Below are 25,730 nucleotides of genomic sequence, written 5' to 3' on the forward strand. Positions count from 1 at the left end.
AAATTACAATTTTATTAACGAACTCTAAATTTCCTTTTCTTTTTCTCCTATTTTTTGCATTATTAAGAACCATTACTTTGTTAATTTACTATTTCTACAGTATTAGTAGACTTTTTGTTTATTGGGTCACGTCATGACAGCATTTCTCAATAAGTTTTGATCCAGTCATTTTTTTTTGGCATGTTATGTTGGCAAATACATTGTATTCATTGGAAGGAAGTTGGGCTTATACTACAATAGTGAATGGCCTTTGACTACTTGAATCGTAGAAACCATTGCATTTGCATAATATGAAGTCGTTGTTGTCACTACCAAAGAAAATAAAATAAAAAAGGAAGTTTTCGTTGCAAATGCTATTATTTAATGGGCATATATATGTTGGCGTCATTGGTCATCTATATATAATAATGTATGTTTATATCAGAACAACATATATTATATTTTTAAAAGGTGGATTACTACTCTAGACTTGTTTAAGTTGTGCGACAAATTTCTCATATTCAAGTGTGGAATACAAGGAAAATATAGTTCCAAGAATTCAGAGAAAAGCGACTATTTAACTAATGCTTTCTTCAACAAAATTCTTTTAAGATTTGTATGTACTTCTGATTAATGACAACACTTACTTAAACCACCCGTAGGAGTAATTCTATCTGCTAAGAGAAAAATGTTATGTGAATAGTAAAAGAAAAAAGGCTTCATTTCAATAGCAGTTAAAAATTTGCTCGAATACAATGGAACGTGGTTCCACAGAAGTTAATAGCTTAATCATTTAATGCTAGAGCAGAGCACAAGGATGATTTCAATCGGGACGATGGAAACCCCTAGACCTTAGCTACTTGGCTTACATGGAGAATTTATGGCAACCAATGAATTGAAGAACACAATCATATTGAAACAAAAAATAAATGACTTTGTATTAGTTTCCTGCATCTCATAATATAAACAAAGCTTTTCGTCTACGACAGCCTCCTAAACTAATCCACAAGTATGCTTTGACTTTGTAATGACTGATTTTCTTCTCTTCTCTTTCTTTTTGGTGGGTTTGGGAAGAATAAAAGCAGCTACAATGAAGAAATGATATAACCTATTCTGCTGAACATGTATGAATCTATCGGAAAGCTACTCTTCACAAAAGATGGCATCATGGGTGGAACACGAGGTATTGAACAGCAAGTGCTCCCCTGAGACCTCAAAAATGCCTCATGAATTAGCGTGACAACTCAAAATCTGCCAAAATTTGTAGCAAAACAGAGAGTTCGAATCAGAAGTTCAAAAACATGCATCTATCTGTTCAAAGGTTCTAGCTGGACTTCCATTGTTGCAGAGGTTTGTGACTCTTTCTCTGCATGTGCCCTGGATGGGCTCAATAGATCAAGGGAATCATCTTCCTCGGCATTACCAAGCACCCAATTGCTTCTTCCAAATATCCGGCCCCTTACTCGCTGCCTCTCACGGTATTCCAAATAAGCAACAATGAATGCACCAAGTACGAACCAAACCACCATTGCCAAAATGAGTCCATTGGCATTTTCCTCACCATATCTTTCTTCCAAATGCTTCATGCCACTAAAAAGTGCTGCAAGGCCTAAAACAAAAGCAGTTCTGCCAACAATAATGTGAAAGTATTCCCAAATGACCCTTTTCGAAGATGGATGCTCGCCATTATTTGGTTTTGGAGGCCGTAGGCATGCATTCACTGGTTGTATACAGGCAAAAAATATTGCAGCAATTCCAAATTTAACATGTGGTGAGGTGACATAAAAACCCCGAAGCTCAGCAACAGCAAAAAGAAGGGCAAGTAGAACAATTACTAATCCTGAGTATTGCAAGTAAACATGAATCTTGTACCAGCCATCACCCTTAAGATGTTTCAAGTATCTAGCTGCCAATATACCTCCAGGAAGCAACATACCCCATGCCAGAAACATCATAAAGCCATGCACAGCCAAAACTGGAAGTAAATCCTGCTCTGCTTCTGCCGAGCCACGCATCAGCAGTACATTTATAGCCCTACTACTCGTGACTGAATGCATATTCATGTTACTAAGATTTTCATTACTCCATCTAGCTCCCATTGCCCAAACAACTTTAAGTGGAGTTGTGGGATCAATAATATTGCTACATTCTGGCCTAATGCTCCTATCACATGATGGGTCCAGTGGACGTGTAAATTCCAAGGTAATAATACCATTTTCTGTTCTGCATCTCACATATGTCAAATTCTCATGCGTATGATGTATACTTTTAGCATCCTTTCCATCAATCCAGTAAGTGTCAACACGACCTAGACCATTATCATCTATCCAGCCTACATAAGCATAAGTGTTTACCATTCCACTTCCAAATCCTATTGCAAGATAACCACTCTTTTTCTCACCACGAGCAGCAATAAATATGGAATCCTTTGACAATGTCCAGAAGAAAGTAACCTGCTGATCATCAAGAAGAACACTATTATTATACATGTCAGACAGACCCCCATCAACAACCTCAACTCTCCAACCCATTTTCGGCTCAAACAACGAATGATAGTATAACTTGTCGGGAGTGTTCCTGTTAGGTGCCCAAACTAACTCCTTAGGACTGGCTACAACTCCATGAGCCTCAGGACCTCCAGCATAAATTGTCTCGGTTAGATTCCTCACAGTAGCATTTCCACCGATTGGATCAGAAGTAACATAAAATGCAACGTCATGCCCGGCTTGTATGGAAAACGTGACAGGCACCCCTCTTTCCACCCTCAACACAGGAGACTCCTTTTTGTTGATGTAAAGAACCCTCTCCGGATTTGGTGGATTTGGATAATGCAGTGCTGGACCAGTCGAAACAACCAACGGAACCTTACCATCAGCAATGATGACATCTTGATCCTCTTTATCCTCAGCATCCAGGGGACCATGACAATCATTCACATGCTCAGAAACATTCAGAACCAAATGCCCGAAATTCTGAGATGGAAGACCGCCATGATTCTGAGGAAGATAGTGATGCTGAAGGGTATCAGGAGGCCTAATCTTGCCCATTGCCCAGATAACCGTCATGTTAGCCAAAGGATCCACAGGGTGATCATACTTCCCATCAACCTTACTCAACGGCCTCCTATATCTAACAAATGTGACTCCATCTTTCCTCTGCCCAAAAATCAACTCAGTATTATTCACCAAACCAACTCTATCAGGACCAACATAGATCGAATCGGGGCAAACCCCTTCTGAAGATCCATTGCTATCTGTGACACACTCACTATACTTGGTGATGAAGAAATCATCCACAAATGGCAACCCGTCCTCCTTAAACCCTGCAACAGCAACATCAGCACCAACCATGAGCTCAGACCCAGTGTTATTAGGGTTTGCCCAGCCAAAAGCCATGTAATTCATGATCCCAGTTGCAGCTTCGAGACCAATCTCAATGGAATCCTCCCCCACATTCAAACTCCACCTTAGCCTAAAATTATCAGACAAAACCTTGCAATTCTCAAACATTGTCGGCTCAGTGTGAATACGAACCTCACCTTTTCCTTTCCCATCCCCGCCGGCCGGAGCGGGTGCGGGAGATGCCTCCGTGACATTGGCTAAATCTTCGAGGACGATGTGGCCAAAATCGGAGCCGGTGGGGCGATCCCAAACTGCAAGGACCTGGATCATGCTCCAGGTAACGTTGTTGAGCAAGCGCACAACGAAGGTGGAATTGGCGAAAGTTTGGTTCAAGCGGTGATCGGAAATGACGAATCCGTTGGTGAGGTTATCAAGATCAGGGGCGAGGGCGCCCCACCAATGAACGTCGGAGCCGGAGAGCATGTCAAATTGTGAAACCCTAAAGGAGCAATCGTCGAGGACCTTGATGCGGCCTCTGAGCTGGTGCTGAACCATCTTGAAGTCGAACTCCAAATCGACGAGCGGGCTGACCCGCGTGCACTCCGGATCCGCATGACAGCATAAGAAGAAGAAGAGGAAGAGGGAGATGGTGGATTCGCGAAGCATGAGGATTTGTGAGATCCGAATGCGAATTCGGAATCCTTAGTGGGATCCGAATCGTCGGTTTTAATCGGTGAGGGACGGCGGACGTACCTGCTAGTGGTGGAGATGATAGGTGAGACGCCGCGATCGCCGTCGTTGATGATGGCGGAACACCGAAAGCAGCGAGCGAAGGTGGCTTCCACGGCGGGGTAAGTTTGTAATTTTCGTTTTTATGTTTTCAATTGAGAGAGAAGAAAAGAGATGCTTTGTTGGTGTTTGCGTGTTAGTTAGTGCGGAGTGCGGTGTGGGGAGGTTTTAGTCTTCGGATTTAGGTCTGGAAGCGCGCGGTCACATGCCACACAACTTTGAATGATTCAGTTTTTGGCGAGGCTCACCAAATCAAATCATACTTGGACTCTTTTTTCCTTCTAAACACTCAATTCACCATCACAATCACATTCGTTTTCTCTTTCATTCAAAATTACGATTACCAACAGTATTTAACGTGTGTTTTACTATACACATAACAATAACAAATAGATAAACAGTTGTGAGTAGTAAAACAATACATAAATGGTTGTGGCCATAGTCCATGGGAATGTATTCCATTCGCATGATGTTAACAGCCTAAGAGGATCCTTCATTCTCTCTTTGACCACTTCTCTACGCATGCTCGGCTCACCGACCATAAGCATATTGGAATCTTGGTTCTACTTTATATGATAAAGATATCCTTTATGGCTTTATACAAGTTATTAACACATCATTCATAATCATTTTATTTTATACTTTTATGTCATATAAAATATATAGGTCTATATTTAAAAACGCGATTTTACAACACCTTAGCCCTTGGGCCATTTTGCAACAGCAGGTTACATCTTACATGTATTGGATCATTAACTCATTATTTCTGGGTCAAACTCACTTGTCATATCCAATATTTGAAAGTAAATCATCACTAGAAAAAGGTTACAGAACTTGCAACATAGTGCGGCCCCCAACTTGTGCATTAACAAGAGCTAATGCTGGATGATGCAGCCGAAAAAAGGCAGGGACTCGACGTAAAAAAGGAAAACCACAGACGTAGTCGAAATCATCCGACAAAACTACAATAATAAACATACCCAAAAATCTCCTACCCGTCCAGAATCGTCAATTATAAACATACATTGAGCTAAAGAAATTGCTTCTGACATACATCTAATTAGCTGCACAATGCAAACAGTAATGCTTATCAAAATGGTACTATTATCCTATGGGACATTAAGATCAAAAAAGGATCATGTGGTCTAACCATGCAAATTCATTACAACAGATCATTAACCAGCACCAAAATGAGTCCTCCTTGGAAGGTCGAGGATACTTCAATGATTACATTGTTGATTATTTCCTAGAGAAATATACCTAACATATTCACAACAGCTATCTGTCCTTTAGCTGGAAAGTGTTAAATTTACCAGAGTCTTAATAATCATCATTGTAATCATAATCAGAAAATTCACTCAGACTCCCACCTGAGAATTCATAAAAGTCATACTCATAATCAGACAATATGTCAATGTCTGATATCCCAGATGGATAGTCTTCATCAAATGATCCATAGTCATCTTCCGCTTCAAATGGGTAGTCATCAATGGGATCATATGGACGCCGTAGATCTTTGATCTGTTCAGCACATCTCCTCTCCAAATTTCCTATTAAATTGACATTGAAACACTGGCGTAAGTCAAGAGATTCAAGATTGGGACACCCATCAAGAATGGAAAGCAAGCCATCATTGGTCAACTTGTTCCCAAAAAGCTGTAGATGGCGTAATGCAGGCATTGTTTCCGCAATGGCAAATGCATCCTCATTGCACTCAATGTGTGGACTTTTGTAACCTTCTATATTAAATTTCAATGTTCTTAAGTGAGGGCAACTCCGGCCAATAGTTTCTAGAGGATCCTTGGATAAGTTGCTGATTGATATGTCAAGTTCTTCCAACCGAGATAGCTTTTCTGCAACTACACACAATCCCTCATCTGTTATACTATAGCATCGTATAAGGCATAGACGTCGTAGATGACTTGTACTGTAAATGGAAAGACAAAACAACAGCGGAAGATATAGTTAACGGATATGCTAATGAAAATATGAACTTCAGTATTTATACACATATGATTAGTAGTGAACACTAAATGGAAGTATCGCCATTCAAGGAAGCCATCACTTGACATAACTCAGTCCCAGGAAACAAGAAACATGATTTCAACATAAACATACCATTTGGCTCTCAACAAAGAGATAAATTTTTGAAAATTCCTTATTTTCTGATTACTAAGAGTATTTCATTTCTGAAACCTTTATTGAGGATAAAATCTAAAGTTGACAATTGGCAAAACTCAAAGTAAATCAAGATCATCTTGCTTGTAGGGAAGCTAATAAATACCGGAAATAAAATTAAAGAAACCCTAATCATCACCAAAATTGATATTCAAATTGAAAATTCGAAGCCGGAAACAAAGAAAGCCAAACAAAAATTTAACCCAAAAAAATAAAGAAAGAAAGAAACTTACGAATCGACGATGTACTTGAGAAGAGCGTCAGTGGCGAATTCTTCGATGGTGATGTCGGTTAATTGGCCGGAGCTGTGGTCGATTGCACGGCGGCACATGGCGTCAAGGATGTCATCGGAGTCGGTGAGGTCACCGAGTGCGTGCATGTCGATGGTGCGCCAGATGAGAGGGTCCCTGGAGACATTGCGCCACAGCGAGCAAACTCTCTGAACGTTTCTCAGCACCTCGATCGTACCAACCTTCACGAATATCGCCGACACCACGTCTCGCGGCAGATCTAGCCAGTTCCGATGCTCATCCTCTGGCGAAGACGGCAGTGGTGGTGGTTGGTTCGGGCACGATGATGACGATGCTTCCATTGAAGAACCGGCAGAAGATGCTGATTTTCGGGTTGAATTTGGAATTTTTTCCTTGGAAAGCCAACTCCCGTGTAACACTTGTCTTCTCCTAATTCTTAGTGGGCTTAGTTTTGGGCTTTCATGATAGATGAGTTTATTTTGGGCCACATCAGTTCCAACTTTGGGCTTTTATATTTTGTCCTTTGGTGACAGAATACCTTTCTGACAAAAAGAAGTTTGCACTTTTTACCAAACAAAAAAAAGAAGTTTGCACTCTCGGAAGAAAAAAGAGATTACAATGTACAAATGCTATATGAGTTAAATCTTAAAGTGGTCCTAAACTTGCAATCCAGTCTCACGGTCGTTTCTAAATATACAATGGCCTCAATATTGTCCCTGAATTTAACAAAGGTGACTCACAGTCGTCCCTAAAGCATTTTTCGAGAAATATTCCTTAACGGCGAGATGACGTATACTGAGAAACGCCACGAGGGATAGGTGATGTGACTGTTATTGTTATTTGACTCAATTTAGTCCCTGAAGTGGTTTATAACCCTAGTCCTCAATTTGAGTTCTATCTGTGTCCACCATTAGAAGTCATTCTCTTTCTTTTTCTCTGCTCTCCTTCTTCTTCTTCTCCGCCACATCTCCTTCAACCAAAACAGCATAATCAAATAGGATGAACCCAAATGACATCCATGCAAATTCAATTTAGCCTCCGATGAATCCCACACCATTACCCCTCACACAAGAATCCAGTAACTCTTTAAGTCCGAAAACCGTTTTCACTGTCGATTACCTGCTGACAAGTTGCCATTGTCGATTGAGGAGTTGAATGACATGTCTGAGCTTCTCATCTTCTTAAGCCAGGAAACCATTTCTATATGCTCACCATGACTGCCAAAAGTTGAAAGAACCATATTGGCGCAAACAATATCAATATCAAAGTCACCTCACTTTATTTGATCCACAACTCTCTACAAATTATGGAACAACCCCAGTCTCCCATAACCATACATAATGGACTTCAACTCAAAAGCTGAAGGGTCAATCGCTCCACCATTGCCTCTTAAATCTTCAACCAAATCCTCGACTTCACGAGACCTATCCATTGCACACAAACCACTAACCATATACTCAAAAGCCCTACGTTTTATGTAAACAGAAGAAGAACTACGAAAAAGCTGGTTCATGTAACAACAAGCAACATCAAAACCTTTCGGTGAGCTTCACTTGGAGTGTAACTCAAGCAATTTACAGTAGAAAAGAGCAAGCTCTCTATTTCGAGATTCAAGCTTGGAAGTGGCCTAAAAAACTAGAGCTTCAGCTTCCTCATAACAACCCAATTGATTAAAAAACACTTTAAGGTCAGAAATAATGGTAGGGTTTCAAGTGAATTAGGGAGCTTGGACGATACATGAATAAAATTAAAAAATTTTGGGAAATTAAAAAATGAAAACAGAAGAAAAGGATTTAGGATTTACAGCATTTACAGAGAGAGCAAGAGAAGAAAGGTGAGAAAAGGAGGAGGAAGGAGATAGAAGATGACAAAATAGTGTCTTCTAATAGTGGAAGAAGAAGAAGGAGATGTGGTTGAAGGAGATGTGGCGAAGAAGAAGAAGGAGGAAAGTAAAGAAGAAGAAAGAGTGTAACTTCTAATAGTGGACATAAATAGAACTCAAATTGGGGACTACGGTTATAAACCATTTCAGGGACTAAATTGAGTCAAATAACAATAACAAACACGTCATTTATTCACCGTGGCGTCTCTCAGTATACCTCATCATGCCTTTAAGAAATATTCTCCGAAAAATTTTTCAGGACGATTGTGAGTCACCTTTGATAAATTCAGGGACAATGTTGAACCCATTACAAATTTAGAGATGACAATAAAATTCGATTGTAAGTTTAGTGACCACTTTGAAATTTAACTCTACGTATATTATTCTCTCAATTTTATACGTCAAAAAAATATTTCATCAAATTTTACTTTTTCTCTCAAATGTTATCATCATAACATTAAGCATTCTCATGTCAAGAACATTAACACTCACCCACAACTTTCTCTTTATATTAATATTATTTTATTATTAATATGATTAGTATTATCATTACTTGAACTTAACACATATTGACAGAAATAGGATATAGATTATGAAGGCCGTTCGTAAGGGCGTTTATGGCGGATACACCCACATGCTAGGACGTGAACAAGTGCACACATTCTTTTTTCAATTATTTTGTTTCAAAAAAATAAAATAAAATAAAGAAAAGGGTGCAACTTTTGTCTCTTATGATTGTTTGGTCAAAGGAAATGTGATTGTTATATGATTTGGTAACTTAGGACAGCGAAAGAAGCAAAGCTGTAGAAAGCAAAAGCACGTTCTCTTCTTTTTCAACTTGTATTGGTTATCTGTCATATATGCTGCTTTCTCCTAATATGCCACGTAACCCTCCCATGGCATTTCTGGATTAGATATAGTAGGTAGGTAATCAATAACAATACCACCAAATATATACTAACCAATATATGCTATAAGATATTAAGTTTTCATCTCTATAATTATTAGCTCAACCGGATTGTAAGTGATCCATTGGTATTTTATATATCTTTACATGTGGTATTTTATATATTTTTTTAATGTGTATTTTGTATTTCATATTTTATATAAGTGATCCATTGGTGATTAATTTTTTATTTATATGTAGTATAATTTAATTTTCAATGTGTCTGTTTCGTTAAGAAGTAAAAATAAGATTGAAAAAAATCCATGTTCTTTCGTATATCAAAATTATTTATGAATATGTTCTGATCATTTTTAACCTTATATTTTGGTCTTCTCTAAGTATATAATGTATACCTTGTTTTCACTCTAACTACAACTTCATAGAAAAATTTTATTTGAAAGCGACAACTTATCAATCAGAGTAACTTATAATTATTTGATCATATAATTGTGTTAAATAACGTTTTTCTTAAAGAGATTTGTATAGTTGTCTATCTATCTTGTGTTATAGGTGTCAAATGAGCCAGCTTGCAGTGCAATGTCACATATCAAATTCACAAATTCATTATTCACATTGAGTAAGCGCTGGGTGAACGGATATGTACAAAATCTTGATCAAATCTCTACTAAAATTATCAAATTGGATCGGATTTAATATTTGTAATTTTTAAAGTTGGATCCAATTCAATCTAATCCACACATTATTTGCAGATCGGATTGGATTGGATATCGGATATATCCATGAAACATAAAAAATATTTTTAAAAGTTTATTTTTATTAAAAAAATATTAATAAAATTTATTTTTTTAATATTTTAAATATGTTTATTCTTAAAATAATATTAAACATACTTTTCTTAAATAATAAATTAAAATAATACAACATATATGATCATTATTAGTTGAAATAAAACACACTTATTTGGTTCTTTATTTTTGCGGATACGCAGATATGTGGATACCAACACAAAATCAGCAATCCGATCCGATTAGTGTGCGGATCCGATCCGATTAGTGTGCGGATCCGATCCGATCCGATAGCCTTGCGGATCGGACCTATATTCGCAATTTTCGAATTGAATTTAGATAAACACCGCGAATATGCGAATCGGATCCAATCCATGAACACCTCTAAAGAAGCGGTGATTCACATTAGAAACTAAATGATTAAGTATTCTTCATCAAACTTTGCACAATAACAATTAATTAATTTACGTAAAAAAATGTTTAGTAAGTAAAACAAATTATAATAATCAGAATTTGCCTTATTGAATACTAAATAAGATAAATTATGTATATTTTTAGCTATTTTTTTTATTACCAAACATTTTTTATAAATTAATACTCTAATTATCTTAAATAAGATGCGTTGAACGATCTATCAATTTATCTATATCTATATTATCCAAATAAACTTCATTTAATTTTGCAATAATTATGACAATCTACTATCTTTAAAATGGAATTTTAGGCAAATGCTGATCAAAACATGATGTCTAATATTCTTTTCCAATAATCACCATAAGCCGTGCATTGGATAAAAGTTTCTTAGACAAGGATGAGTAATGAGCATTAATTCCGATGTGATTTGAGGCCATAAGGATAGACAAAACCAATGAAAAGGTCAAACTCAAAGCAATAATTGCGCATCCAACTATTAGCCAACCGTTCCCCAATCCTCGCTCCACATACTACATTAACATTACAAATCAAAGAAAGGAAAACAATGATGCTTTCAAGGGATAGAGAATAGAGACCCGAAAAAAAAAAGCTATATCATATCTTTTCTTTCTTAGAAAGAATTTCACTAACACTTATCCCTTTTGTTCTACTCATCATTACATATCTTTGAACACATTTGTTAAAATTTGTTGGACATTGTGGTTTGTAGCATGGATCGCCCTCGAGCACATTCATCTCCGCATTTAGTTTCTTCACCATCATCAAATAACGCTGAAAGGCCACAACCACAAGAAGATTGCAATTTAGAAGGTAATAACATTCATTTTCATGTTCATGTTTCATCATAGTATATGGTAGAATAATCCTTATTCAATGTTTCTTGTTAGAATATAGTTAGGTTCGAATATTTATTATAGGAGATTACGTCTTTATTATTATAATTCTCGTAGTACCTATAAATATCCTTTTATATTGTATCATTCTAGACAATTTGTATAGATAACTTGAATACACTTAATAATATATCATTCTTTCTCCAGTTTAGCCTCTTGTTCCTAACATGTATCAGACTCATGGTATCATCCTTGAAGAAGATCGATTGTTTTCCTTACGGTGAAATCACCATAGTTTTTGCATTTTTTTCTATGTCATTCTTCTTTTTCTTTTGTCAATAATATAACATCATTTCTCCAGTTTAGTCTCTTGTTTCTAACATTTCTTATTTGCTTTAGGCATTACCACAAATGTTAGATTGCTGCTGAAACTAATTCAAGATCATAATGGAGCAAGCATGAAAGAGAACGAAGAGAGAAAGGTCCACAGGGTGAATGGGATCATGTCCATTTTAGATGAGGTTAGGTCCAGGATTCAAAGAATCCAAACATCTACCAAGAAAAAAGCAGAACTTAGAAGGTGTAACACAGATCTTAGGCCTACAATTCCAACTTCCAATGATAAAAGGCAGCCTGATTTGCCAATAGATGAAAAGGAAAGGCTAAGGAGGGAGCTTAATGCGAGCTTCATGGCGCGACAGAGCCTTCAAGCCATGTGTGCGAGTTTGGGGAAAGAAAAGCAGATCATGGCTTCAGAACTTGCAAGAAAGGCTCAAGAGTTGGCAGAAATGGAAGAGCTCTTGGTTGATCTCAAGACACAAAATAACATGTTGGCAGAGAAGCTGTATGCTTGCAGCTCAGAAAAGAAGAGCAACGATGCAGAAATTGAAGGCAACATAGCATTGCAGGAGCGAAACAGGGCACTTACAGAACAACTCCACAAGTCCCTTGATGCTTATCGATCTTTGAAGCACAAGTACAAAGATGCACGAGAGGAAAACCAAGAAATCCATGCCACATTGGAACAATTGAAGGAGGAAGTTGAAGCAGGCACTCAAAGGATACATGGCTTCAAGGAACAAGTCATAAAGAGTCATGAAAACATATTTGCAGAGGAGATTTCTGCTATAGAGAACATGCTTGAATCTCTTAGCCTCAAAATCTCAAAACATGATCAGAACAAAACTTAATGTGTCTAATAATATGATATTGCTTATTATAAACATAGATGATTAACTGTAAAATTTGTAATGAGGAGGACAAGGGTCAAAGTAGAGAAAGTTGATATTGCACATATTTTTGAACTTCAAATATTATCTATTGAGGCCCAACAAAAGAGGCTGTATATTCTATCTTCTGTAAAATATGAAAATCAAGAGTTATGCTCTTTCTTCTTTTTTTTTTTTAAATTAACTAATCTGCTACCATGTTTCGTATTTTCAGAAAACGAATTCTACTTCTACAATTTAAAAATAATAATAATAATAAGGCATTTTCTACCTCAGGAATATGAATAATTGATAATCAACCAACGACAAGATTACAGATCAAACGCGTAACACTTATATGTCTAGGTATAGTGACTAGGACTGGAAGTGAGTCAAGTTAACTCATGAGTCGGCTTGAGCTCGACTCATTAATAGTTCGATAAGATATAACCTAAATTCGTGAGCTGGTGAGGCAAGCTTGAGCTTGAAATTGAGCTCATAAATTAAATGAATCACGTTTAAGCTTGAATAAGCTCAAGTTATTTGTTTGTGAGCTGGCTCGATTATATATATATTATGTATATACATATGAAATAATAATATATATATTAATGATCTTAATTAATTAAAATTTTATATTTATTTTTTATATATAATTTTGATATAGGACATAAATAAAAAAATATAATTTTTTATAGATAAACAATATATAAAATTGATCTTTTTAAATATTTTTTAAAATATATAAATTATAATTTATTGATATAGTATATATTATGTTCCTATTATTTGAGTCAACTCGTGAGTTTTCAGTGAGTCGAGCTTGAGTTTAAGAAATAAACTCAATTGTTAATGAGTCGAGTCATGAGCCAAACTCAATTTTTGTGAGTCGAACTTAAGCTTGATCTAGCTCGACTTAGCTCGGCTCACTTCCACCCCTAATAATGACATACAAGCCTGAGATAGTGTTGCTATCCAATAAGCAAAGTAGAATTAAAGCTTGATAATATATCAATGGGGTAAACATAATTCTAACTAGAAACTCGATATATATTAACATTTTTATTATATATTTTGCCAAATAAAAACATTTTAAATAGTTCATTATAATTCCTGGATATTTGCTTATATCATAGTTGATAAAACTGAACTATTAAATTACTAATTTACTAGTTTATTAGTTCGATCAGTGAGGTATTGGTTGAATCGGTTAATTCGATCTCATATAAATTAAAAAAATAAAAAACTTAAAATTAAAATTTAAAATATATATTTTACATTAACATTTTAAAAATAATCAAACTATTCTAAAATAATATGAAATAGAAACAATATAAAAATAAGAGCTATTTTGTAAAAAAAAATAATAATTTATGGCCGGTTCGTCGGTATATTAAAATAATAATTATTTTTAAATTTTAATAATTTATTAATTAGTTTATATTTATTATATTATTATATATTACAAATATATATTAAAAAAATAATATTAATAACTATCATATAATAAAAAAAAGTAAATTTATAATTAAAATTAAAATAAATTAAATAAAAATAAATTATACGTATTATAATTTACATACATGTTAATAAGAAGCATGACAGTTTGGTAGCTTTTTATGTACGTTGCATTCTTAGAGGAAAAAAGTTTTTTTTGTACTGATGTATTTATCTGTTCATTTTTGGACTTCATACAAGAAGGTAAAGTGCTTTTTGGAGATAGATTGAGAGAAAGGGCCATCTAAGGGTGTGTTTGGCAAACTCGTTTCAAAGGATAAAAGTGCGTTGAAGTTCCTTGAACGCTGTGTTTTAATGTTTGGCAATTTTTTTTCTTTAAACGCAGAAGTGATTTTGCAGCTTAAAAGCGCGTTTATTAGAAGCGAAAAATTGTTGCTTCTGCGTTCACTTCAGCTTAAAAGCGCGTTTATTAGAAGCGAAAAATTGTTGCTTCTGCGTTCACTTCAACGTGAGTTCACCTTTGATGATCATTATTGGTTTTTTCCAAAAGAATTTTCATATTTGTTTCAAGTCATTTCAAATATTTTAAAAATTTTTTGAATTTTTAGTATTTTTTTATATTTTGGTTTTTTTTTATTAAATTTGTTATTTTAATTCTATTATAATATGAATGATTGATCTTATTAAAAATGATAAAGTAAATAAAAAACTAATCATACATAACAATGGAATCATAAGTAATAAAATTTTACAGTCTAAAATAATATTAAATAAAAGAATACCGAGAGTACTAATAAAATTATAAAATATTTTTTTGTTTGACATTGTGAATATTTATTATTATAATTCTTGTTCATTGTTTATTATTCTATTTGTTATAATATGTATTATTGTTTCTATTGAAAATGATAAATTAAATAAAAAATTAATTATAAATAATAATAAAAACATAATTAGTAAAAAATTAGAAACCAAAATAGTAAACAAATAAGATTATTGAGAGTACTCATAAAAAGTACTAAAATATATTATTTTATATGTTATTTTTAGTTTAATAAATAAATATTAATTTTTATTAAAAAAATTATAACAAACTAAAATAAAATTTTATAAAAAACATTATATAAAAAATATATTAAAAGAAGTATAAAAAAGATTAAATATACTAAAAAATAATATTTTAATTTAATATTATATTTTTTTAGTAATTAACTAATTATCTATCTAAAAGTGATTTTAATTAATATTATCCAAACAATTTCATTTTATCAAAATCACTTTTAGTTTAAAATTGTCAAACATAAATTATGTTGACACAAACTCACTTCTATCCAAAATCAATTTTACAAAAATCACTTTTATTCAAATTCTAGTTTAGCCAACTCTAATCTAAACACACACTAAATGTCCATCCACAAACCCATTATGGCTGCTTTAGTGGGGGAGATTTTGAATCTCTAAATACTCTCAGTTGAATCTTTTTGTGTAGGCTTGGAGAGGCTCATCGACGTCTTGCTTTACTTCCAATAGGCTTGGAGCAAAGGTATACATGGATCGGATAAAATTGTGTTTATTTTGATTCGAATTTGATTTTAAATAATGGTTGGATCTTTTTTTGAAATCTTTACTTGGTTCTAAACTTTGTGAAATCACACTACTTTCAGCTTATACTAGAGCCGGATCTAGACCAGTGAAGTCCAGTCTTGATAAATTTTATGTCAAAAGATTATGATGCACTTATTTATAAAGAAGAAAAAAATGTACTTATTACCGAGAAGTTGATATCTATATTTAAATTTTTTATAAATTCTAATTTTCATGCTTTTTTTATCTATTTTCTAATTCAACAAGTGTGATTAAAAACAAAATAATAAACAAATTAAAAAGATTGAATATATATAAAAAGTCTCAACATCAAATTTTAAATAATCAACAATGACATAACAAGTCTTAACAATATTTTAAAATGCTAACGATAACATAATAATAGAAATAAAATTATAAGTTAGTTAAAATAATAAATAAATAACATTTTGAATATAAAATATTTATTAAATAAAATAATACATAAATAATATAAAAATGTATAACAAGTTGAACATGTTATAAGTATAATTATAAATATAATAATAAAATAATAATATTATAACAGATGGTGTAATTTAAATTAGATTAGATCGATTATAAAAAGTAAATCCAAAATTCCATCCAGCAATATACAAAAAACCGAATCCAATTAAATTTAAATTAATACGATTTTAATTAATTTTTTATTTAAATTAAATTAAATAAACTGTATAATTTCGATAAGGTTGAATTTGAACATCCTATTCTAGAGCCTGGCTTACGTGGGATATGAATCAGATACCTAGTTGAATTTTATAAATAGAACTCCCTTTAAAAACCTAGTGGTGGAGAAAACATAGAAGGAGAAACACAATTACACCTTTGGGCAATAGGATTCAGGTAACTTACTTAGAAGTCCGCAGTCAATGGAAGAATGCCTTGATGTTGTAGTCAATTCAGCGGGCGCTGGGTTCATGATGGGCGTAATCGCCGGATCCCCCTACCACTTCTTCAAGTCCCTTTGCATCTCTCCAACCCATATGGCTACAGCTTGCAACGCCGTTCGCCTCAATGCACCCCGCGTCGGGGGCAAGGTTGCCGCCTGGTGTGCCCTCTGCAAAGTCTCCAAAAACGCCTTGGTTTCTGTTCGTCAGAAGGACGACGCCTGGAACCGCATATTTTCCGGGGCCATCGGCACCGGGCTGCTCTCCGTGTGCCGCCGCAGTCTCAGAGCCTCCGCATGCTTCACCATGTGTGGTGCTCTCTTCGGCACAGTAGTAGAGGTCAGCTCAATCATGTTGGACAAGTCCTCGGCCCCGGCCCCACGCTTTGACTGATTTAGCATGTCGAAATTCACTCTTTTAATTCAAGAACGATTAAATTCTCAATTTCTTGCGAATCTTAATCAATTTAGCTTGCATATTGATTGTTGATAGATAGATACCATAGTATCAGTGCATATCTAGTTCTATAGTTATACACTTATACTCTTGCTGCGCCTATTAGCCAGATTTTTACATAAAGGGGTATGTTCGTTTTTTTTTCCCTTTATTATTCTTTTGGTGTGTGATTAGTGGATGTTATTAATAAATAATAAAGTCTGGACTTGTGTTGGACGACGAAAGGAATAGTTGGAGAAATTTATGAGATGGGTAATGAAGACGAAGGACTATATCTTAAATCATTCAAAGTTTCAATCTATTTTTCACATTTATAGATTGAATATGTTTGTGCATAAAGGAATCGATTTATTTATATATACAATCAACTGTTATGAGTTAGGACCGAGTTATTTGACACAAAATAGTTATTTACTAATCGATTGGTGTTAAATTAAATCGATTGGATTAGCAACGAATATAATATGTGCATACTAACGAGGGGCTTCAAAGACTCATGCAGAGTCGAAGGACGAAGAATCTTTCAAGAAGATATTGAGGGCCTTCAAAGAAGCCTGTGATGCCGATAAAGAAACAATATGCAAGGTATAATGAAGAAAGCTTGTAAAGTGTGTGGTAAAATGGGTAATATGCCTCTGGCTGCTAAGCGTTTTTGCTTTTGCTTGTCAGATCTTGGAAAGAGGTTATTGTGATTAGAGACCTGGGTATAGCTGTCTGAGGTTAGGGGTGTCTGCATAAATTGCATTTTGATTGATTTGTTAACTAGCGGTGGTTGTTTGTCGTATAAGCTGTTGGTTGGTATTGTGCTGATTCAACAAAAGGTGAGTAAGTTCAGGTCACTATTTCCGAAGTATGATTTCAAAATTGCTGATTCATGAACAGTAGTTAAGTGCGTGGTAGAAGTTGTATGTGTTAAATATTACTGTTAGGACTGGTATGAAGCTTAACAAATGTATAGTAACTAGTAAGTTTCATATGTAGAGCTGAAGATGCATATGCAGAGTGTTGTTTGAGTAAGAGTTGGATTGTCCGTTGAAGTATGAGTTCTTTTTTTCCATGGTTATATAATTACATACGATATTGTCATTAAAGCATGCTTTGACAGACAACGATAAAAAGAGCAAGACACTAGTCTAGGATCACGTTAATCTAAATGAGGTCAACAAATACAATTTCATTCAGCAAGGATTTGCAGCTTGCAGGCTGCAATAGAGTTCAGAATCCATGTATTACTTGCTATCTTTGAACCTGTAGAGCTTGCTAGAACCTCCGCATCATGTCGCCGTTGAGTAGAAATGGTATCCCTTTTGGAAGGACTGCATTTATCAGGAAGCTCAAGGTTGTAAATTATGAGTGTCTGGGGTGGATGCATACCAGGTGACGTTGAGTTTGCGTCACCAGACACTGGTTTTCTATTCAAAATTACCCCTCCAGCAGCGGTCACAAGATCTTGCAAATAGCCCTTATATGATGGCATAAAATCTCCCACAAAATAGAACTTGAAGCCATCCAAAAGCTTTGGTTGCTGCATAAAAAAAGAAATTTTGTCAACACAGACCACTAGTTTGCACATAATCCGGAGATTGCACCAAGATACCCAATCTAAAAGCACAGTTAATTTTAATGAAATAGAAGTTAGTTTTAGTCATAGTAGGTATTTGGCCTAAAACATTAAGACGTGAAATCAAACGTCTAGCTGCTTTATTATCATTGCGTGTTCCAGGACATTCATATAAAAGATAAATAAGGTTTATCTAACAAGTATGCCTAAGAAATTAACATGAGAAAGTTTTAATATAAATTAACAATGTTTTGACGCTAAAACACTTAACAATGAAAATTCTAACCTTATTTAAAACTCTTAGTCGTCCAAGATGAGGACCATCATGGATTCCATGGATGTCAAGATTGATTTCATAACTATCCTCATCAACAGGCTTCATTTCCTTCATGCAAGCTTTAATCCCTGTAACCAGACAACATGAGAATAGGAGAGATGTCACCATTATTAATTTTGTGATGACATTTTAGTAGGAAGTAGAAACCAGAGGAATTCTAGTTAAAGTACTGAACTCACATTCAATATTGAGAATCCACTTCCCCTCCAGTATGCCCATCAATACTTTGAGGGTCCTTTTACAAGCCTTATTTTCGTCTGTTGATGCTATAACATGGGTAACACTTGAATCCCATTTTTTCAAAACAGTAACCTTGGTTACTCTTTGAAATTCAGAAACAATATCCTACAGTTTTCAACCATGAAACAAAGTAAATATGGCTTCTGAATCAGGGGGGAAAAGACAATATGCCATATGCGATTATTTACCCTCTCCTGTATTGACAGAGCTGAGCAACAAAGCACAATTTTCTTGTATGATCCAAGAGCAGTCCCTTTCTGATTTGTAGGGCCATGTTTGAAAGCAAGACTTTTACTGTCTCTCGTTCTGCACTTATTGCTCTTACCCTTGGATCCTGAACTCTCACAGGGTAAAATGCACGAAGTATGTAAAGGGCATAACATGACAAAGTTTTCCTGATGCATAAAAATGAAAGGATTTGATTAGATGGGTTCATTTAAAAAGCTGCATGAAACTTTAAATCATCACTGCTTTTTATCGCATACCATATCCCATCGGCAATGCGTAGTCCACTTGGCACAAGGAACATGAAAACTCCTACGACAACTTTTCTCGTAACAACCAAGAGCAGCGCCCTTGAGTCCACAAAAACCACACTTAATTCTCCGGCTCCTACTTATTTCAGCTTCAAGATTAATTGCATTATCATCTTCAAAATATACATTGGGGGCCCTGCACAAGTTTAGAACAAATTAACTTTACATATCAAACTCAGTCACAAGTAAACATTCAAAGTAGAGGTAGTTAGTCGTCAGTAAAAATTAGGAAATTACCATTCTGTGCAGTTCCTGTGAGAATGTATGACTTTGGATCCTCCTTCATAATTTGCAGCAACAGGCTTGGTGCCATAGTAATGCATCATTGGCCCAGAAACCTGAATTTTGAATGGCACACTATCAAATCCTAGTTCGTATATAGTAGATAACATATTAGAGATGACTAGATGCGTGAGCAAACAAATTTACCTCTGATTCTTCTGATGAGTGACAAAAAACACATTGGTACTTTTCAGCTTGACTTTCACAGTTCGTTAAAACTGGTACATGCTTCAAAGTGCTACATTTCTCCTTAGATGTATCATCCAAAACCTTGACACCAGGACTCCTCTGGGTGCTTTCATTAGGTTGGATTTGTTCACCGGCCTTTGTCTGAGAGATCAAATCGGAGGAAAGTTTCAATTTCTTGGTACTCCTCAATTCACTACCACCAGAAATAGACTTTATAGAAACTTTCCCTTTAATTTGCCTTTTATTGGACATCTTTCCATTTTTGTCTGTCTGCTGATTTAACATAGATGATGCAGAACCAGCTAACTCACCATCAGTTTGGTTTTGCATGCAAGATAATTCTTCAGCTTGGTCCTGCACATAATTCAGCTTTTGCTTTCCAGATCTTTCACTCTGGCATTTACCTGGAATCATTTGGCAAGCAAACTTGTTGGTTTCTTTTTGGGAATGTGAAATATATGAATCCTTTGCCATGTTCACTTCACCATTACGAAGAACTACTGATATATTGGAGTCGGTGCAAGTATCAAAACAAACCCTCTTGCACTTTCTACTAGTCTTTCCCAGATTAGAAGCTTGTCGCTTCTCCCATGATTGATCCTCAGTGATTTCTAATGATCTATTTGAATCAACATTGATTCCCACAATTGAATCTTGTTGTTCCACAACCTGTTCTTGAGCGGCTTTTTCCCTCATCTTCCTGCTTCTCTTGTACTTCTTTGTCCCATTTATATCACCAGAACTCCTAAATGGAGAAGTCACACTGGGTTGTAAAACATCAGACAATCTAGTTCCGTTTTGTGAATTCTGAAGTTTAGTATTTTCAGCATAATCACTGGATTTATTTCTTTCAAGCTCTTTTGAGGCTTCCAGCAAATCCTCTTGATTTTCACTGATCACACCAGCACTCAAAGGCTGTAATACAATTGAAAAGAACATCAATGCATAGTCAAGGTACAGTATCCTAAATTTATGTATGATAACCCGTGGCTCCAATTCTCTCCTTACCTGCAATTTGACAGGACTTGAAAATAATTCAGGAGAGCAAGGCCTTTGTGTCCACTCAAACAGCTCACTATCAAAGAGATCAAAAGAGGTTTTATTTTGCACCTCATCCTACATGACAATAGCAAGAAGCCAAGAAATAAAATCAGTAATTTATTACAAGTCTCTTCTAACGTAATCTGATTTTAACCATGAAAACTAAATTTCCGAATTTTGTTCTGAGTGACTTCAACAACGTTTATCACCAACCAAGTAGTTGAATAGTTTAAGAACCATGAGACTGGGAAGTGATTTTCATCAGCCATATAAAACAAACAGTTATTGAAAAAAAAAAAACGGTTTACAATTTCATAGTTTATGACAACATATTCAGTTGCTATAACAACCCATTACTTACTGATAATGTCAGTTTAGTCGGATTTTCATCATCAGAGTCCTTGAGATCACTGAATGAAGGAGGGCTTGGTGTTGGGCTTTCATCTATAAGCTTATCCCCGAAAGTTTGCTGACTTAAATTCTCAACACCTTCCTCCTCTCTTAACCAAAAGAAAGGTGAAAGAACAGGTACATCTCTTTCACTTTGGAGAGGGTTTTCATTTACAGTATCAGTATCCTTTTCTTTTCCCTCTTTTCTAGTTCCACAGAGGTAGTCTCCAGAGCTTGAATTTTTGAATGGAGTTTCAGAAAGAGGATCTTGTGGCACCTGAACCCTTTTCTTAGCTGGAAGAGAAGGTTTTGCAGTGTCAGGAACATTCTTCTTCCCTGACACGCTGTTTTTGAGGGTTTTCCTTTTCTGAGCAGGATTTCGATGACTTCGAGTAGCATCCTCTCTACCACAGTCAGCATCAGCTTGACATTGCGTTTCTTCATCTGCCAGGTAACTAAATGTCAGTAAAGTGTAAAAAGGAGGACATAAATGCATATGCTTGAAAGCACATTCCTATATTTCAAACAAAGCTAGAACTTGAACCTATAAACCCACAGGCAAATTAGCTTGCAACTAAAAGATAGCACAGGCATATGCTTATTACAACACAAGTCATAATCATTTGGAAGCAGGTGAAGTTATACGTGGACAAAAACAGATGGGAAAGCTAACCTGAAAACTTAGATTGGTGCGGATTCTGGGTGAGGAATAAGTTCATACCAGAAGAGCGTTCCATTCTTTTGTAAATGTTGACCAAATTGAGCGAACGAGGACTAGGGCGAACCTCTTCATACAAAATAGCCAAAATTACTAAAAGAACCTTTAAGATAAAGAAGGAGATAAGAGGAGGAGGGGTACCTCGAGGGAAGAAGGGTAGTTTACAGACAGGGCAATCAGAAGACGACTTCATAGACTTGACGATACAAAAGCTGAAACCACCAAAATTGAATTACAAACACATAAGAATGCTTCATTTCGGATTTTGTATAACAAATAACAAGAAGAAGAAGAAGAAGAAGAAGAAGAATACTTACTTGCAGAAGACATGGCTGCATGGGAGACTGGCCGGAGAATTCAGCAAACTTAAACTTCACAGATCATTACAAAACAACGAGAAGAAATTAATTAATTAATTGTACTAGAGGATTATTAACATAAGATTAGAAAGAGAGTGTTTGAATACCAAATGGGGCATTGGAGTTCTCTGCCCATTTCCTCCAGATCCGTACGATTCGCCATTGTTATTCTCGATTGACAGATCAAATAAGAGCGAGAAAGGTTCTGATTCTATTCAGTTTATATCCAACAAGAGTTCGAATATTTGTGCTTCAAATAAGTAGTTTTGCAGCGATTTTTATTATTTGAATTTGAAGCCGCGCCAACTCATTTCCTTCGCGCCTCTGTTTTGCAGTGCAAGCTTTCTAGTTTCTAGTTTCTTCCTCGCCACTCTTTCCCGCTTTCTTTTCATATTATTATTTGTATTTCCTTAATTACGTAAAATTTTAAGAAATATTAAACTAAATTATGTTCTAAGTTACCAAAAAAATAAATAAATTATGTTCGTTGAATTTTTTAAATAATCATTTTTTGTAAAAAGAAATAAGTAACAAAGGTTTTCATAAAAATATAAAAATCTGCAAACTCAAAAGTAAAAATTCTCAATATTATTGATTTTATATAAAAAAAAGACTTTATTAGATAAACAATGATTTTTGTGAACAATGGATTTTAAAATTGGTCCAATAAAATAAAAACACACTACACTCATAAATTACCCACCTAAATTTTGATAATTGATATTAGGATAATCATCCGCACACCTAATAAATTAAACATCCGACATATTCATTATTCACATTGTTTAGTATTTTTATTGTCTACATATACTTTTAAAAAAAAAACAGTATATTGTTGGATATTTTCATGTCTATCAAATCGTATTTTTACCAGTAATTTTTTATATAACACAAAAAATACAAAAAAAATATTGTAGTTTAATGGCTTAAGAGTTCACAAATTTATGGTTTGATTCCATTCTTTAAGTTATCTTACCTAAAATTATCAAATAATATTTAACTTCCATTACATCCCATATTACCAGTAATCTTTACATGAACATGAACCATCTCTAAAATGGTGGAGCCTACTACGATCCCTGATAACAATCTCTCTATCATAAACCTTTGATATGAGTTTTATAGCCATATGACAATCTGCACAAACCCTCAAGTTCTTTATGACCCTAATTGGGGTCCCTGGTGGTGTATTTAGGATCATAAAAGCGATTGCCACCTTTTCACTGTGATAAGACAAAGCTTGCTCCTTCTCCTCTTCCTCTATGTCTGCAAGTACATTTGCAGTGTGAGGAACATAACCTTCTAACTTTAGCAACTCTGTGATTTTCTCTAACAGTGCATATACATCCTTACTCCGAGGATGAGACCTATCGCCCATAGTAAACTCATAAACCCGATTTCCCAACTCCACCATGCTATAGCCAGGTGTTTTCCTAACACCATCCTCTAGCATTGATCTTCTTACTGTTTGTACATCCGACCAACGGCGTTCGGCCGCATAAATATTCGAGAGAAGCACATAGTCGCCGCTGTGTTTAGGCTCTAACTTCAAAAGGTGTGATCTAGCTATCTCCCCTAGGCCTAAATGACCATGGATTGTGCATGCTCCCAATAAGGTCCTCCAAATAACAGAATTTGGCTGCAATGGCATGTTCTGAATATATTCATATGCTTGTTTCACTAAACCTGCCCTACTCAGCAGGTCCACCATGCAGCCATAGTGTTCTATCCTTGGCATGATTCCATATTCATCTTTCATCCTTCTAAAGTAATTAAACCCTTCATTCAACATTCCACAGTGGCTGCAAGCATACAAGACACCAACAAAAGTAATCTCACTAGGCTTAACTCTTTGTTCTTCCATCTCTTTAAAAAATTCAAGTGCTTCCTCCCCAAAGCCATTCACTGCCAAGCCAACAATCAAAGAAGTAAAAGAAACCACATTCCTTTCTCTCATCTCGCCAAAAACTTGTTTCGCCTCCCTGATGCTCCCACACTTGGCATAAAAGTCCAGCAGTGAATTGTTCACATGCATGTTCTCTGTCAATCCTACCTTCAACAAGAACACATGAACCCTACGTCCTAATTCTAGAGCTCCAAGTTCAGCACAAGCAGATAAAAGGCTAACCACAGTGAACCCATCCGGCTCCAGTCCCTCCATGTTCATCTCCCTGAATAGTGTCAAGGCCTCACTAGGCCTGCCATTAAGTGCAAACCCATTAATCACAGAATTCCAAGCCACAAGATCTCTTTCCACCATTGACTCAAACACCTTGTGTGCGCTTTCTGTGTCGCCACAAACAGCATACATGTGAAGCAAACCGTTCTGAACAAACACCAAAGACTCAAACCCTTTTCTCACTGTAACTGAATGTATAGCTTCCCCTTCTCTAACATTCAAAGACTTGGCAACAGCCTTTAGAAGAAAAGGGTAAGTGTGAGTGTCAGGGTCAACACAAGACGCCGACATTTTACGGTAGAAATGAAGTGCAGGACTTGGGTCATCGCTTTCAGCATAACCCCTTATCATGGTGTTCCAAGTGAACACATTTGGGTCATGCAATACAGCAAACACATGGTAGGCATAAGACATGGGTGCAGAGAAAGATACAATAGTAAAAATGAGATGCTTGCCCATGTCAGGGTTGTTAAGTGGGACACCATGCCTAATGGAAAATGCATGGATTTGCCTTAGTTTGGATATGGAAGATGCCCAAAACTGCAATAGAGCAATGCATTTTGTGACAATATGGGGTACTGGGTTCTGTGTGGCAGTTGTTGATGATGATGACAAGAAGGTTGAGGAACATAGGTGGATTTTGGGGTTCAACGGCTGAGATGTGTGCACTAATGAGGAGAGCTTTGAGTATAGTCTCATGTTACATGGTACGATACCACAGCATGCTAAGGATTTGATATGTTAATGTTAATGTTCGCTTAGAACGAATCTATATTGTGCAATGTGTAATGTGAATAAAGTGCTGCATCTTTTTTAAAAAATACAAAATACAAAATACAAAGGTAGTCTTATATGGCATAAAAATAGTAGGGTTTGGATTCTGTTA

The 25,730-nt window shown here is 35.4% G+C and overlaps 6 protein-coding genes across 6 annotated transcripts; 2 read left to right on the forward strand and 4 right to left on the reverse strand.

Moving 5' to 3' along the window:
- Positions 1–670: 670 nt before the first annotated feature.
- On the reverse strand, positions 671–4,680 carry LOC112714346 (cytochrome b561, DM13 and DOMON domain-containing protein At5g54830). The gene has a single exon (XM_025765930.3). It carries the CDS (start codon positions 3,984–3,986, stop codon positions 1,287–1,289), a length of 2,700 nt encoding a protein of 899 aa, XP_025621715.1. The 5' UTR covers positions 3,987–4,680; the 3' UTR covers positions 671–1,286.
- Positions 4,681–5,193: 513 nt separating this feature from the next.
- On the reverse strand, positions 5,194–6,943 carry LOC112714347 (F-box protein SKIP19). The gene is made up of 2 exons (XM_025765931.2): positions 6,521–6,943; positions 5,194–6,036 (listed from the first exon to the last, which is right to left on the reverse strand). The coding sequence occupies exons 1-2, from the start codon at positions 6,877–6,879 to the stop codon at positions 5,430–5,432; spliced, it is 966 nt and encodes a 321-aa protein (XP_025621716.1). The 5' UTR covers positions 6,880–6,943; the 3' UTR covers positions 5,194–5,429.
- A 4,110-nt stretch (positions 6,944–11,053) lies between these two features.
- LOC112714348 (uncharacterized) lies at positions 11,054–12,789 on the forward strand. The gene is made up of 2 exons (XM_025765932.3): positions 11,054–11,357; positions 11,780–12,789. Exons 1-2 carry the CDS (start codon positions 11,258–11,260, stop codon positions 12,568–12,570), a joined length of 891 nt encoding a protein of 296 aa, XP_025621717.1. The 5' UTR covers positions 11,054–11,257; the 3' UTR covers positions 12,571–12,789.
- A 3,749-nt stretch (positions 12,790–16,538) lies between these two features.
- On the forward strand, positions 16,539–16,949 carry LOC140175941 (mitochondrial import inner membrane translocase subunit TIM17-1-like). Its single transcript, XM_072205708.1, has one exon. The coding sequence runs from the start codon at positions 16,539–16,541 to the stop codon at positions 16,947–16,949; it is 411 nt and encodes a 136-aa protein (XP_072061809.1).
- Positions 16,950–18,037: 1,088 nt separating this feature from the next.
- LOC112714349 (protein BREAST CANCER SUSCEPTIBILITY 1 homolog) lies at positions 18,038–22,954 on the reverse strand. Its single transcript, XM_025765933.3, has 13 exons — positions 22,773–22,954; positions 22,624–22,677; positions 22,448–22,518; positions 22,262–22,375; positions 21,560–22,032; positions 21,166–21,273; positions 20,116–21,072; positions 19,924–20,024; positions 19,636–19,822; positions 19,339–19,545; positions 19,090–19,255; positions 18,860–18,978; positions 18,038–18,537 (listed from the first exon to the last, which is right to left on the reverse strand). Exons 1-13 carry the CDS (start codon positions 22,826–22,828, stop codon positions 18,187–18,189), a joined length of 2,964 nt encoding a protein of 987 aa, XP_025621718.1. The 5' UTR covers positions 22,829–22,954; the 3' UTR covers positions 18,038–18,186.
- A 644-nt stretch (positions 22,955–23,598) lies between these two features.
- Positions 23,599–25,673, reverse strand: LOC140172892 (pentatricopeptide repeat-containing protein At4g21065-like). Its single transcript, XM_072205623.1, has one exon. It carries the CDS (start codon positions 25,541–25,543, stop codon positions 23,684–23,686), a length of 1,860 nt encoding a protein of 619 aa, XP_072061724.1. The 5' UTR covers positions 25,544–25,673; the 3' UTR covers positions 23,599–23,683.
- Between the last annotated feature and the right edge of the window lie 57 nt (positions 25,674–25,730).

The sequence above is a fragment of the Arachis hypogaea genome, chromosome 10 (genome assembly GCF_003086295.3).
Source record: "Arachis hypogaea cultivar Tifrunner chromosome 10, arahy.Tifrunner.gnm2.J5K5, whole genome shotgun sequence".
Lineage (NCBI taxonomy): Eukaryota > Viridiplantae > Streptophyta > Magnoliopsida > Fabales > Fabaceae > Arachis > Arachis hypogaea.